The sequence below is a fragment of the Mobula hypostoma genome, chromosome 7 (assembly GCF_963921235.1).
Source record: "Mobula hypostoma chromosome 7, sMobHyp1.1, whole genome shotgun sequence".
Classification (NCBI taxonomy): domain Eukaryota; kingdom Metazoa; phylum Chordata; class Chondrichthyes; order Myliobatiformes; family Myliobatidae; genus Mobula; species Mobula hypostoma.
The window spans coordinates 16,426,980-16,440,484 of NC_086103.1; the positions used below are offsets into that span (position 1 = coordinate 16,426,980).

A 13,505-nucleotide genomic window follows, 5' to 3' on the forward strand; every position below is an offset into this window, starting at 1 on the left:
TATTTATTTTTGTATTTGAATTTGTATTTTGCACATTGGTTGTTTGTCAGTCTTTGTTTATGGTAGGTATCATTTTTCATACGGTAAATTCTATTGGACGTCTTTGATAACAAATTTACTCTGAACCTCTGTGTGCAGAGCAAACCCCTGCCGCCTGAGCCGATGGAGACGGGGGTGGGCTCAGGGACTGTGGTGGTGGCGTGGTACGACTTTCACAGTCAGAACACGCAAGACCTGTCGCTGGTGAGGAGTGAGGAGTATGTCATCATGGACAAGAGCGATGCAAACTGGTGGCGAGTTTGTGATAAAAACGGGTATGGCCACCTCCTGCTTGGGTCCTTCTGCTCTCTGTCAGTGTTTCTCCACCCACCCTCATCCCTCTCCCTCCCTCCCTCCCTCCCTCACACGTTTATCCAGTGGGGGGCACAGCCTCAGAATAGAGGGACATCCATTTAAAACTTGATGGACAGGAATTTTTGAGCCCGAGGGTGGTCAGTCTGTGGAATTGGTTGCCATGGATGACTGTGGAGACCAAGTCACTGGGTATATTTAAAGCGGAGGTTGACAGGTTCTTGATTAGTCAGGGCATCAAAGGTGACGGGGGGGAAGGTAGGAGATTAGACCTGAGGGTGATAATAAATCAGCCCTGATGGAATGGCGGAGCAGACTTGATGGGCTGAATGGCCTCATTCTCCTCCTATGTCTTATGGAATTAATTTGTCAGTGACAGAAATGTTGGGAGAAATGGCAGGTGGATGAGTTGTGGGCATCCCAGCCACACGGTGTACAGCAGCTGAACACTTTAGAGTGCCAGGAGCCAGACGGTGATGACTGGCAGCTGAACACTTTACCGTTTGTAATGAGCTTGTATGCTTTCCCCGTGGGGCTCCAGTTTCCTCCCACATTCCAACGAGTCAGGATTAGAAAGTTACACACATAAAAGTTGCTGGTGAACGCAGCAGGCCAGGCAGCATCTCTAGGAAGAGGTGCAGTCGACGTTTCAGGCCGAGACCCTTCGTCAGGACTAACTGAAGGAAGAGTGAGTAAGGGATTTGAAAGTTGGAGGGGGAGGGGGAGTGAGTAAGGGTTAGAAAGTTGTTGGCACTGGAATTGTGGGGATTCATGGGGCCACCCCAGAACATCCTCAGACTGTGGTATTCATTGATGAATGCAACATATTTCACTATGTTTCAATGTACATGTGACAAATTAGGATGATCTCAAAAAAAAAAGAACCTAGGCTAGTGGGGGGTGTTGCATGTGGAGGGAACGTACGGACAGAAACCCCTGGGATTGTTGGTGTCCAGCGGTCTCTATCCATGCCCCCAGAGCGTGGCCACACAAGTTGAACGTGCGGTAAGGAAAGGGTCCGACGTGCTCACCTTCATCAGGTTCGACGTTGCGCATTGTTAGATTCCTCTGTTTAAAGCCAGGGTTCTTTCAGCGGTCAGGAAAGAGGGACAAAACTTGCTGCTCCATGATAGAACAAAGGAAGTTGAAAGTGGACAGTGACTGGAGCAGAGGGTAGTCACGGAAGGGAGAGAGAAACCAAGAGATGACAGAACCGCGTGGTCAACTCTTTTTATACCCATTCAAGGTCATAGATAAGAATCCACCAATCAGATAGCCCCTACTCAAAAATGCGACCACAAAGAAGCTTCCAGAACTTTCCAGAATGATACAAATACAATCATGAGGCAACGCACTGAGCAATTGCATATATACACCTTGACCACTTGGAAGCAAATGAAACCATTGCATACGTATAAGAAATTGTATCCTCCTGGCGTTGTTGTGGTTTGGAGGCTTGTGTGTCTCAGTGACCTGGAGAGCTGTGCTGGCTGGAGTCAGCACTTTGTGCTTTGGCTCTTGGTAGGGTCAGCCATGCCAAACCGGTCAAAGGGTAGAGGCCAGACTAAGAGTGGTCCACTGGTCCTTCAGCTTCGGAGGTTCATCTCAGGGCTAGCAACCCTGACTGGTCAAACCAACCTTATGGAAACAGCAACGGATACTCCTAGACCATTCCTGAGTCTCCACCTGGAACTTGCATGACTGGCAGTGATGGAAACCGCGCGACTGAAACGGAAAAGGAAGTCAGAACTCTGTCAGAAGCAGTCTACCTTCATTGCTGCCCTAAAGGCCAGCAGCGTGACAGGAGGTAGAAAACACTAGCAGGCATAAATTGTTAAACGGCAAAGATATTGAAAGTCTAGTTCACCAGTATAAAAGTCAGCAAGTCATGTTGTCACTGTATAAAACTTTGGTTAGGCTACATCTAGAATATTATATGTAGTGTGGGTGCATGGCCAAGTGGTTAAGGCATTGGACTAGCTACCTGAAGGTCGTGAGTTCAAGCCCCAGCCGAGGCAGAGTGTTGTGTCCTTGAGCAAGGCACTTAATCACACATTGCTCTGCGATGACGCCGGTGCCAAGCTGTATGGGTCCTAATGCCCTTCCCTTGGACAACATCGGTGTCGTGGAGAGGGGAGACTTGCAGCATGGGCAACTGCCGGTCTTCCATACAACCTTGCCCAGGCCTGCGCCCTGGAGAGTGGAGACTTTCCAGGCGCAGATCCATGGTCTCGCAAGACGAACGGAGGCCTTCCATCCAGAATATTATATACAATCTGGTCACCCCATCGTAGGAAGAATGTTGAGGCTTTGGGAAAGGTGCAGAAGAGGTTCACCAGGGTGCTGCCTGGATTAGAGAGCAGGAGCTGATAGGTGTGACCCCCAGGTTCGGCTAGCGGCTTAATCTAGGGGGAAACAGCCTCCGGTCCGGCCAAACGAGAAATCTTGTTTGTGTGGATGCTGTGTGATGTGTCCCCCGTTACAAATCAGTACCACAAAATAACAGACGGTACACAATATGCAATTAAACAATTAAGCTTTATAATTCTTAATTTGACTAAAGGGTAAGTAAAGAAACAAAAAAGAAAAGGAGGCCATTCTCAAGAAACAATCTAATGCGCAACATTGGAGCTCACGGTTTTCCCGTCTGCTCATTTTCCCCAGGTACAGTTGACTCCCAACCCCATTCCAAGTCCACTCCATCCTGCAGACTACGATTTCCCTGTTCTGGCATCTTCTCTCTCCATCTTCCGCCAAACGAAAGCCCACAAAACCTTCACCTGGGCCCAGAAGAAAGAAAAACATGCCTCCCATTGGACAGCCCACATTCCAAAGCTCCTGTTATCTCTAGTCATAACCCAAACATTGCTGCTACACCGAAACCATTATATTAGCAGTGAAACATTACAGAGCGTTACATAGGTGAGGTTGGACAAGCTTGGGTTATTTTTAAAGGTATCTTCCCTAAAACAGGGTGACCAAAACAGTACCCTGTACTGCAAAAGTGTCCTCACCAAGGACATATACACCACATCCATACTTCTCCACATACTGCTCCGACTGATGATGCCTAGAGTGCTCCCCTGTCCACCCTCCTGTCTTCCCAGTGTGTCCCCGTCGGCTCCGGTGTGCCCCCTGTTGACCCGGTGTGTCACCCTGTCCGCCCAGTGTGCCCCCTGTCAGCCTGGTGTGTCACCCTGTCGGCCCAGTGTGTCCCCTGTCTGCCCAGTGTGTCCCCGTCGGCTCTGGTGTGCCCCCTGTCTGCCCAGTGTGTCCCCGTCGGCCCAGTGTGCCCCCTGTCAGCCTAGTGTGTCACCCTGTCGGCCCAGTGTGTCCCCTGTCTGCCCAGTGTGTCCCCGTCGGCTCTGGTGTGCCCCCTGTCTGCCCAGTGTGTCCCCGTCGGCCCAGTGTGTCCCCGTCGGCTCTGGTGTGCCCCCTGTCTGCCCAGTGTGTCCCCGTTGGCTCCGGTGTGCCCCCTGTCTGCCCAGTGTGTCCCCATCGGCTCCGGTGTGTCCCCTGTCTGCCCAGTGTGTCCCCGTTGGCCCGGTGTGCCCCCTGTTGACCCGGTGTGTCACCCTGTCGGCCCAGTGTGCCCCCTGTCTGTCTGTGATCACCCAAGCCCAGAATGTCTGTAACTGTTTTGTGAACAACTTTAGTTTCCGTTCTTGGTGGGGGGAGGGAGAAGATGGAGAGAGGAGGGGAGGAGAGGGAATGGGGAGAGGAGGGGAGGATGAGGGGAGGATAGGGAGAGGAGGGGGGATGGGGAGAGGAGGGGAGGATGAGGGGAGGATGGGGAGAGGAGGGGAGGATGAGGGGAGGATAGAGAGAGGAGGGGAGGATGGGGAGAGGAGGGGATGATGGGGAGAGGAGGGTGGGATGGGGAGAGGAGGGGATGATGGGGGAGGATGGGGAGAGGAGGGGATGATGGGGAGAGGAGGGGATGATGGGAAGAAGAGGGGAGGATGGGGAGAGGAGGGGAGGATGGGGAGAGGAGGGGATGATGGGAAGAGGAAGGGAGGATGGGGAGAGGAGGGGTTGGGGAGGGAGAGGAGGAGGGGATGGGGATATGATGTTGGGCAGGAAGAGGAGAGGATATTGGGGGTGAAGGGACCTGTTCAGGCACTGATACTTCTCCCACCCTCTGGCAGGCGGACGGGGTACGTGCCCAGCAGTTACTTGGTGGAGAAGCGACCCGACAACCTGCAGGCCTATGAGTAAGCTCCCTCCCTCCCTCCCTCCGTCCCTCCGTCCCTCCGTCCTTCCCTACTTCCCCCGTCCTTCCTTACTTCCCTCCCTCCCTCCCTCCATCCTTCCCTACTTCCCTCCCTCCATCCTTCCCTACTTCCCTCCCGCCATCCTTCTGTCCGTCCGCCCCTCACGCCCTGACTAGTTTTCCCCTCGGTCAGTGGACATGGGACAAAGAGGTCACACAGACAGCCCCCAAGCCTCTGTCCCTCTGACCTTGGGGTTCAGTGACCCCCCTCCCTGTCAATACCTGATTCTGGGGTTCACTGGCACTGGAGCAGGGTAACTGCGACCCCTCCAGACCAGACGGCCCTGTGCGGTCAGTCAGATCTGTGGGGTTGATGAATCCCCACCCACACACCCTTCCCACCCTTTCCCTGAGGTAGGACGCGAGATGGAGTTCCTCAGGATGCCAGACACACTCAGGGACACTGGGAAACATGGGAAATGAACCACAGGACTGAAACAGGGCCTGCTGAAGGGCAGGGCCTTCCCGATGGGCTGAATGGCCACAAAGAGCTTTTCAGTGTGCCGAGGTGGGGTTTTGGGGTTCAGGGGTTGGCGCCCAGGTTCTGTGGGTGGGGGCTTTAGGTCTGGGGGAGGAGGAGTCAGCCATGGAGCGCAGCGCAGGGGAAACCCCGATTGGCACAGGCGGCACAGTAATGCCCAGCTCCGTCAACAGGTGGTACAACAAGAACATCAGCCGCAACAAGGCCGAACGGCTGCTGGAGAACGAGGTGAGTGATCCGGCAGTGTGTGAGGGGACGTTCCCCATCCTTCTCCCCTTCTCCCCTTCCCCTCCCCTTTCTCCCCCTCCCTCCTCCACCTCCACCTCCCCTTCCTCCCCCTCCCCCTCCTCCCCCTCCCCTTCCTCCCCTCCTCCCTCTCCTTCCTCCCCCCCTTCCTCCCCCTCCCCTTTCTCCCCGTCCTCCCCCTCCTCCCCTTCCTCCCCCTCCCCTCCCTCCCCCTCCCCTTCCTCCCCCTCCCTCCCCCTCCCTCCCCTCCCTCCCCCTCCCTCCCCCTCCCCTTCCTCCCCCTCCCCTTTCTCCCCATCCTCCCCTCCTCCCCTTCCTCCCCCTCCCCTCCCCTTCCTCCCCCTCCCCTTCCTCCCCTTCCCCCTCCCCTTCCTCCCCCTTCCCCTTCCTCCCCTTACCCCCTCCCCTTCCTCACCTTCCCCTTCCTCCCCTTCCCCTCCCCCTCTTCCCCCTCTCCTCCCCCTCTTCCCCCTCCCCTCCCCCTCTTTCCCTCCCCTCCCCTTCCTCCTCCTCACCCTCCTCCTCCCCTCACCCTCCTCCTTCTCCTCTCCCCCTTCTCCCTCCCACTCTCTCCTCCCTCTCCCCCTTCTCTCTCCCACTTCCCCCTTCTTTCTCTTCCTTTCCTTTCCCAATATCCCCTACCCCTCTCTGACTCCTTCCCCATTCTCCCCTCCCCATTCTCCCCTCCCCATTCTCCCCTCCCCACTCTCCCCTCCCCACTCTCCCCCTCCCCACTCTCCCCCTCTCCCTCTACCCCCTCCCCCACCCTTCCCACTCACTCCCTTCTCACCTCTCCGCCACTCCTCTCCTCTCTCAGCCCTCTTCCCCAGTCTCTGCCTCTCCCCTCTCTCTCTTGCCCTCTCTACTACAGGAAGGATGTCGAGGGTTTGGAGAGGGCGCAGAAGAGGTTTACATGTATGCTACTGGTTTAGAAGGTGTGAGCTATCATGAGAGGGTGGATAAACATGGGTAGTTTTCTCTGGAGCGTCGGAGTCTGAGCGGAGATCTGGTAGAGGTTTATAAGATTATGAGAGGCATTGGTAGAGTGGACAGAGAGTATCTGTTTCCCAGGATTGACATGTCTCATACCAGAGGGAATGCATTTCAGGTGAGAGGGGGTAATTTTAAAGGAGATGTGAGGGGCAAGTTGTCTTAGACAGAGATGGGTGCATGCCTGGAGTGGTGGTAAAGGCAGATACTTTAGAGATTTTAAGAGCATTTAGATAGGCACATGAATGTGAGGAAACTGGGGGGGGATATGGACATTGTGTAGACAGAAGGGATTAGTTCAGTAGTACTAATGTAATTGGTTCAGTACAGCATTGTGGGCTGAAGGGCCTGTTTCTGTGCTGTACTGCTCTATATTCTATGTTCACTGATTCATCGAGGTAGAACAAGGTAAAACAATGACAGAGTGCAGAATAAAGTGTTACAGTTACAGAGAAAGTGCAGTGCTGGCGGACAATAAGGGGCAAGATAATAACGAGGAGATTGTGAGATCGAGTCTACACTATCATCCTGGGGATCATTCAATTGTCTGAGAGGTGTAACATGGAGAATAATGTGCGAGAGGTGTAATATGGAGATTAATGTCTGAGAGGTGTAATGTGGAGAATAATGTGTGAGAGGTGTAATGTGCAGAATAATGTGTGAGAAGTGTAATGTGGAGAATAATGTGTGAGAAGTGTAATGTGGAGAATAAAGTGCGAGAGGTGTAAAGTGAAGAATAATGTCTGAGAGGTGTAATGTGGAGAATAAAGTGTGAGAGGTGTAATGTGGAGAATAATGTGCGAGAGGTGTACTGTGAAGAATAACGTGTGAGAGGTGTAATGTGGAGATTAATGTCTGAGAGGTGTCATGTGGAGAATAAAGTGCAAGAGGTGTAATGTGGAGAATAATGTGTGAGAGGTGTAATGTGGAGAATAATGTGTGAGAGGTGTAATGTGGAGAATAATGTGTGAGAGGTGTAATGTGGAGAATATTGTGTGAGAGGTGCAATGTGGAGAATAAAGTGTGAGAGGTGTAATGTGGAGAATAAAGTGTGAGAGGTGTAATGTGGAGAATAAAGTGTGAGAGGTGTAATGTGGAGAATAATGTCTGAGAGGTGTAATGTGGAGAATAATGTGAGGAACGTGAAGTGTCTGTTTTAGCAGGAACAATAAATAAGACATTCTATTATGTAAGTGGTGAGAGATTTCGCAGCTCTCAGGATCAGAGGGTTCTCAGTGCTTGAGAGTATGGTGATGTCATTCAGAGCGTTAACAAAAGATTGTGTTTATAGTAAGCAGAACTGAATACAGACGTACTTGAGTTACATCGGGCAGATGAGAGAGGGAGCACAGGATCCTGATGGGGTTTCAGCAGAGTTGGGGGAGAGAGTGTGTTTCTCCCTGTGTGAATCTGGAGCAGGGTGGGAGGGGAGGGGGTGCTGAGTCACTGTTCAGGCCATAAAACATAGGCCATTCAGCCCATAGAGTCTGCTCCGCCATTCATCATGGCTGATTTGTTATCCCTCTCAACCCCATTCTCCCTGTAACCTTTGATGCCCTGATAACTATCATCCTCTGCTTTATATATACACAGTGACTTGGCCTCCACAGCCATCTGTGGCAATGACTTCCACAGAAAAATCTGTGGCTACACAAATTCCTCCTGATCTCTGCTCTAAATGGACGTTCTTCTTTTCAGAGGGCTGTGCCCTCTGGTCTTAGACTCTCCCACTACTGGAAACATCCTCTCCATTTCGCTCAGTCCAGACTACGTAGGCCTTTTAACCCTAAGGGGTCACCCTTTGTCTCTCTCGAGGAATCGTGGGTCTCTGAGCCGACCTTCCTATAAAGATAGTTAAAACAGTTTTAAAGTGAGGTGATCACTTACCAGATCAAAGAGGCATAGGATGACTGAATGTTTGTGTGAGCTCGGGCTTTTCTCTCTGGAGTGAAGGAGGATGAGAGCTGACTTAACAGAGGTGTACAAGATGATAAGAAGCATAGATCGAGTGGACAGTCAAAGGCGTGTGGAAGTGGCTAATTTGAAGGTGATTGGAGGGAAGTACAGGAGGGTGTCAGAGGGTGTATTTGTACACAGGGTGGTGGGAGTGTGGAACACCCAGCTGGGATGGTGGTAGAGACAGATATATTAGGGACACTTAAGAGACTGTTAAATAGGCAGATGACGATAGAAGAATGGAGGACTATGTGGATGGGAAGGGTTAGATTGATCTTAGAGTAGGTTAAAAGTTCCGAACAACATTGTGGACCGAATGGCCTGTGCCATGCTGTTCTGTTTCATGCTTATTCTCTGGGAGGAGATACCCCGTTCAGAGTGACTTTGTTGTGTATAGGGTGGATTGTGAGTTTTCACTCAAGGCCCCGGTCAGAGTTCATTGTTGTCAACCAGTAATGTCCTCGCCACGCACCTCGCTGGCGTTCGCTTTCAGCCGTACTCATGTGGGCTGTGGAAGAGGCTGCCTCAGTGTGTGAATCTCTGACTGCGTGTGTCTGTACTCTGTTACAGGATAAACAAGGAGCGTTCATGGTGAGGGACTCGAGACAGGCTGGGATGTACACTGTCTCCGTGTTCACCAAGGCCAGCAGGTGAGGCCATGGCATCGATGGATTACCCTCTGTCTCTGGTACAGGGACTGTCACCCAGTGCGCTCGCGGAGGTGACCAGACACTTAAGGGATGATTTCTTAAGACCATGAGACATAGGAGCAGACTGAGGCCATTCAGCCCATCGAGTCTGCTTCACCATAATATCATGGCTGACTTATTATCCCTCTCAATCACATTTTCCTGCCTTCTCTCCGCAACCTGTCTTCTCGATAGGTTTTAATGAGATCACCCCTCATTCTTCTAACCTCCAGCAAGTTTTGATGTTCCTGTATTCTGAGGCTGTGCCCTCTGGTCCGAGACTCCCCCACTATAGGAAACATCCTCTCCACATCCACTCTATCTGTGCCCTCTGGTCTTTGACTCCTCCCTATAGGAAACATCCTCTCCACATCCACTCTATCTGTGTCCTCTGGTCCTAGACTCCCCCACTATAGGAAACATCCTCTCCACATCCAGTCTATCTGTGTCCTCTGGTCCTAGACTCTCCCACTATAGGAAACATCCTCTCCACATCACTCTATCCGTGCCCTCTGGTCCGAGACTCCCCCATTATAGGAAACATCCTCTCCACATCCACTCTATCTGTGTCCTCTGGTCCTAGACTCTCCCACTATAGGAAACATCCTCTCCACATCCACTCTATCTGTGTCCTCTGGTCCTAGACTCTCCCACTATAGGAAACATTCTCTCCACATCCACTCTATCTGTGCCCTCTGGTCCTAGACTCCCCCACTATAGGAAACATCCTCTCCACATCCACTTGTCAGTCTTTCAGTATTCGATAGGTTTCAATGAGATTCCCCCCCCCCCCGCATTCTTCTAAACTCCAGGAAGTTCAGGCCCAGATCCATCAAACACTCCTCATATGTTAACCCTTTCACTCCCTGAATAATTCTCGTGAACCTCCTCTGGACCCTCTCCAATGTCAGCACATCCTTTCCTAGATAAGGGGCCCAAAACTGCTCACAATACAAGAGCGATGCCTCATAAAGCCTCAGCACGATATCCTTGCTTTTATATCTTAATCCTCTCAAACGGAATGCTAACATCATGCTTACCACTGACTCAATCTACACGTTAACCTTCAGGTAGTCCTGCACGAGGACTCACACATCTCCTGGCTCCTCAGATTTTTGAAATTTCTCCCCATTTAGAAAATGGTCTAAGCCTTTATTCATTCTACCAAAATGCATGGCCATACACTATATACCATCTGTCACTTCTTTGCCCATTCTCTCAATCTGTCTAAGTCCTCCTGTGGACTCAGAGCAAGAAGATGAAACTGAAGGAAGTACGTGGTGATGTGGTGGGGCCAGCAGAATATGATGGTAATCACAGTGACAGTGGAGGGTCCCCATTCATCTGACATTCCGTGCCACTGGACCCTGACCCTGACCTGTTAAGGACTGTGTGATGGCTCCCCGTGATCAGCCTCCCCATGTTAAACAAAGTTACACACAGGCATTCTCCATCGATCCTAACAGCACAGATCCTCATCAGCTAGCGATGGACAACCCCTTAGGAGAACATCGGCTAGCGATGGACAACCCCTTAGGAGAACATCGGCTAGCGAGGGTCAACCCCTTAGGAGAACATCGGCTAGCGATGGACAACCCCTTAGGAGAACATCGGCTAGCGATGGACAACTCCTTAGGAGAACATCGGCTAGTGATGGACAACCCCTTAGGAGAACATCGGCTAGCGATGGACAACCCCTTAGGAGAACATCGGCTAGTGATGGACAACTCCTTAGGAGAACATCGGCTAGCGATGGACAACCCCTTAGGAGAACATCGGCTAGCGATGGACAACTCCTTAGGAGAACATCGGCTAGTGATGGACAACCCCTTAGGAGAACATCGGCTAGCGATGGACAACCCCTTAGGAGAACATCGGCTAGTGATGGACAACTCCTTAGGAGAACATCGGCTAGCGATGGACAACCCCTTAGGAGAACATCGACTCGACTTAAGTGTTGCACAACTACATCTTTGATAATAAATTAACTTTGACTTTGAGAAGGACTTGAATCAGAATCAGGTTGAATATCACTGGCATATTTCATGAAATTTATTTTTTAATGATGGCAGAACACTAATATACATAATAAAAAACTAAAAATTACAACATGGAACACTAAATACATTAGATTAGATTAGATTCAACTTTATTGTCATTGTGCCGAGTACAGATACAAAGCCAATGAAATGCAGTTAACATCTAACCAGAAATGCAAAGAATAGTGTTATTTACAAAATAACTGTAAATAAAAATTAAGTAAACACAACTCTCACCCCATCCTCCCGCCACCACAACAGGGACAGAGTTCCCCTTGTCCTCACCTACCACCCCACTAGCCTCCAGATCCAACACATTATCCTCCGCAACTTCCGCCACCTTCAGCAGGACCCCAACACTAAGCACATTTTTCCCTCTCCGCCTTCCACAGGGATCGGTCCCTCCGCAACTCCCTGGTCCACACGTCCCGCCCCACGGATCTCCCACCCGGCACTTATTCCTGTAAGCGCAAGTGCTACACCTGTCCCTACACCTCCTCTCTTGCCACCATTCAGGGCCCCAAACAGTACTTCCAAGTGAGGCAACACTTCACTTGTGAGTCTGTTGGGGTCATCTATTGCATCCGGTGCTCCAGGTGTGGCCTCCTCTACATCGGTGAAACCCGACGCAGATCGGGGGACCGCTTCGTCGAGCACCTCCGTTCCATCCGCCAAAACAGACAGGATCTCCCAGTAGCCACCCACTTTAACTCTGCTTCCCACTCCCATTCAGATATGTCCATACATGGCCTCCTCTACTGCCATGATGAGGCTAAACTCAGGTTGGAGGAGCAACACTTCATATACCGTCTAGGTAGCCTCCAGCCCCTTGGTATGAACATAGAATTCTCCAACTTCCGGTAATTCCCTTCCCCTATCCCTATGTCACTCTGCCCCCTCCTCCAGCTCCCTATCACCTCCCTCTTGGTTCCGCCTCCTTCTACTACCGATTGTGTTTTCCCCTATTCTTTCTTCACCTTTCCTGCCTATCACCTCCCTGCCTCCCCTCCACCACCCCTTTATCTTTCCCCTTACTGGTTTTTCACCTGGAACCTACCAGCCTTCTCCTTCCCACCCTCCCCCCACCTTCTTTATAGGGCCTCTGCCCCTTCCCTCTACAGTCCTGACGAAGGGTTCCGGCCCGAAACGTCGACTGATCTTTTCCACAGATGCTGCCCGACCTGCTGAGTTCCCCCAGCGTGTTGTGAATAAAAAGTAAGTGCTACAGCACACAAATATAAAAGTACTGAGACAGTACAATACGGGTGCAATACTGCTTAGCCCTGTGATGTGAGGTTCAGCAGGGACACAGCCTCAGGGAAGAAGCTCTTCCTGTGCCTGCTGATGCAGGAATGGAGGCTCCTGTCGTGCCTACCGGATGGGAGCAGAGTAAAAAGTCCATGGTTAGGGTGAGATGCATCCTTGATAATGCTTTTTGGCCTTCCCAGGCAGCGTTTATGGTAGATGTTCTCTTCTTTTTATGGCATCCGTTAGTCTCGTGAGACCATGGATTTGCGCCTTGGAAGGTTTCCAGGGCGCAGGCCTGGGCAATGTTGTATGGAAGACCGGCAGTGGCCCCTACTGCAAGTCTCCCCTCTCCACGCTACCGATGTCGCCAAGGGAAGGGCACTAGGGCCGATACAGCTTGGTACTGGTGTCGTCGCAGAACAATGTGTGGTTAAGTGCCTTGCTCAAGGACACAACACGCTGCCTCAGCTGAGGCTCCAACTAGCGACCTTCAGATCACTAGACCGAGGCCTTAACCACTTGGTCATGTGCCAACACTAGATGTTCTCAATGGTGGGCAATTGGGTGCCGATAATCCACTGGGCAGTTTTCACCACATGCTGGAGTGCTTTGCGGGCCGATATGGGACAATTGCCATACCACACTGAGACGCAGTTGGTGATTATGCTCTCAATGGTACAGCGGTAAAAGTCTGTCAGTATCCTGGGACAGAGGTGAGCTTTCTTGATGCTCCACAGGAAATAAAGGTGCTGTTGCGCCTTTATGATCAGGATGGAGGAGTTCAGGGACCAGGTGAGATCTTCGGAAATGTGGACATCAAGGAATTTGATGCTTGATGAACGCTCCACTACAGCTCCGTTGATGTAGATGGGGACGTGAGTGTGGCTCCTAGCATGCCTGAAGTCCACAATGATCTCCTCGGTCTTCTGGGAGTTAAGGGCCAGGTTGTTATCGGCACACCACGCGGCCAGGTGCTGGACCTCGTCCCTGTAGGCCGTCTCGTCATCCCCTCTGATCAGGCCAACCACCATGGTGTCGTCTGCAAACTTCATTATGGAGTTAGAACCATGTACAGGAACGCAGTCACAGGTGAAAAGGGAGTACAGAAGAGGGCTCAGCACACAGCCTTGAGGCACGCCAGTGTTCAGGGTGAGAGTGGAGGAGTAGAGGTTGTCTAACTTAACTGATTGGGGTCTGTTAGTCAGAAAGTCCAAGGTCCAATTGCAGAGGGA

At 51.5% G+C, this 13,505-nt stretch overlaps 1 protein-coding gene across 1 annotated transcript in view; it reads left to right on the forward strand.

Moving 5' to 3' along the window:
• The window catches only part of LOC134349167 (tyrosine-protein kinase ITK/TSK-like), a 79,128-nt gene that overhangs the window by 40,109 nt on the left and 25,514 nt on the right, over positions 1-13,505 (forward strand). The window contains exons 6-9 of the mRNA XM_063053093.1: positions 139-314; positions 4,500-4,565; positions 5,279-5,333; positions 8,868-8,947. Of these exons, the coding sequence (XP_062909163.1) occupies positions 139-314; positions 4,500-4,565; positions 5,279-5,333; positions 8,868-8,947 (377 nt within the window). The remainder of the gene's footprint in view (positions 1-138; positions 315-4,499; positions 4,566-5,278; positions 5,334-8,867; positions 8,948-13,505) is intronic.